This window comes from Corapipo altera, unplaced genomic scaffold (assembly GCF_003945725.1).
Source record: "Corapipo altera isolate COAL_440 unplaced genomic scaffold, ASM394572v1 59536, whole genome shotgun sequence".
Classification (NCBI taxonomy): Eukaryota; Metazoa; Chordata; class Aves; order Passeriformes; family Pipridae; genus Corapipo; species Corapipo altera.
Window position 1 is genome coordinate 163 of NW_020889989.1, and position 1,686 is coordinate 1,848.

Sequence of the window (1,686 nt, forward strand, 5' to 3'; positions counted from 1 at the left end):
CTGGAGGTGATTCCGTGGGGCTGAAGGGGTCCTGTAGGGCTGGGGTTGGTCCCATGGGGCTGGGGAGTCTGGGGATGGTTCTGTGGGGATGAGGGGGTCCCGTGGGGCTGAGCTGGCTGTGGCTGGGCACACTGGGGGGGGTGGAAAGGCAGGGAGGGCTGCAGGGCAAGGACAGACAGAGAGGAGTCACCGTGGGCTGGCACGGAGGCTCTGGAGGGGCCGGGATTGGGGGACACAGAGGGTGGAGGTGGGAGCACAACCCCCCCTGACCTCTATGTGTCCCCCCAGTTGATGGCACTGGGTGTCGTGCCCATGTGCTCCTACCAGTCGGAGCGGATGTTCAACACCACCCGCATCCCGGGCAAGGAGACGGGTATGGGCGGGGGGCACCGATCCGGGGGGGGCCCCATCCCGAGGGATCCCATCCCGGGGGGCGGCCGTGACCCCCCCGTGCCCCCCAGACACGCTGCTGCACCTGGCGGACAGCAAACACCTGGCCGTGTACCACAAGGGCCGCTACTACAAGGTGTGGCTTTACTACGGGGGGACGATCCTGCCCCCCGCCGACCTGGAGCTGCAGTTCCAGCGCATCCTGGACGACCCCTCGCCCCCCCAGCCCGGGGAGGAGCGGCTGGCAGCGCTCACCGCCGGGGAGAGGTGCACGGAGGGCACCCCGGGAATGCTGGGGGTGCTGGGCACGGCTGGGAACACCAGGAACACTGGGCTCGTTGGGCACACTGGGAATGCTGGGCACATCGGGCACACTGGACACACTGGAGACACTGGGCATGCTGGGCAGAGCAAGCACAATGGGAGTACTGGGTGTGCTGGGCAAGCTGGGCACAGCAGGCACACCGGGACCACTGGGCACACTGGGGACACTGGTCTCCTGGGAACACAGGGAACAGTGGGCATACTGGGAGCACTGGGCACGCTGGGAACACCAGGCATGCTGGGAACACTGGACATGCCAGGCATGCTGAGCACACTGGGGACACTGGGAATGCTGGGCAAACTGGGTGTGTGAGGCGATTTGGGAATACTGGGCACACCAGGATCACCGGAGATACTGGGAACACCAGGCACATTGGGCACGTGAGGCACTCTGGGTACACTGGGCACACTGGGATCACTGGGAGTGCTGGACACACCGGGTCAACAGGGGCTCCTGCCCCCCATCCCTGTCCCCCTTCCTCCCCTTGTCCTGTCCCCAGTCTCACACTGGGCACCTCCTGGGTGCTGCCCGGGGTGCTGGGGGCGGGCACCGGGGCACGGGACATGCCCTGGGATCCCCCGCGGGTGGGGGGCTCAGGTGGGTCAGGGCAGGGGGGCAGGAGGCTTGGGGGGCTCGGCGGGACGGGGGGGACATCACCCACCCCCCCTTCCCACGGCTCCCAGCGCCGGACCCTGAGCCCAGGGGGTGGGGGGTGCCCGGGGGTGGGGGTGCCCCCCGCCCTGACCGGGGGTCCCGCAGGGTGCCCTGGGCCGAGGCGCGCGCCCGGTTCTTCAGCCGCGGCCCCAACAAGACGTCGCTGGACGCCATCGAGCGCGGGGCCTTCTTCCTCACGCTGGACGAGGAGGAGCACGGCCGGGAGCCGGGCACCCCCGGCTGCATGGACGCCTACGCCAAGTCCCTGCTGCACGGCCGCTGCTACGACCGGTGGGCGCCCCAAAAACCCCCCACCC

At 69.2% G+C, this 1,686-nt stretch overlaps 1 protein-coding gene across 1 annotated transcript; it reads left to right on the forward strand.

Annotated features, from left to right (window-relative positions):
* Window positions 1–251: 251 nt before the first annotated feature.
* On the forward strand, window positions 252–1,660 carry LOC113942329 (carnitine O-palmitoyltransferase 1, muscle isoform-like; the record flags this gene model as incomplete). The annotated part of the gene is made up of 3 exons (XM_027633463.1): window positions 252–373; window positions 462–657; window positions 1,475–1,660. Coding segments are annotated over exons 1-3 (464 nt in total), but the record flags the coding sequence as incomplete, so codon positions are not given.
* Between the last annotated feature and the right edge of the window lie 26 nt (window positions 1,661–1,686).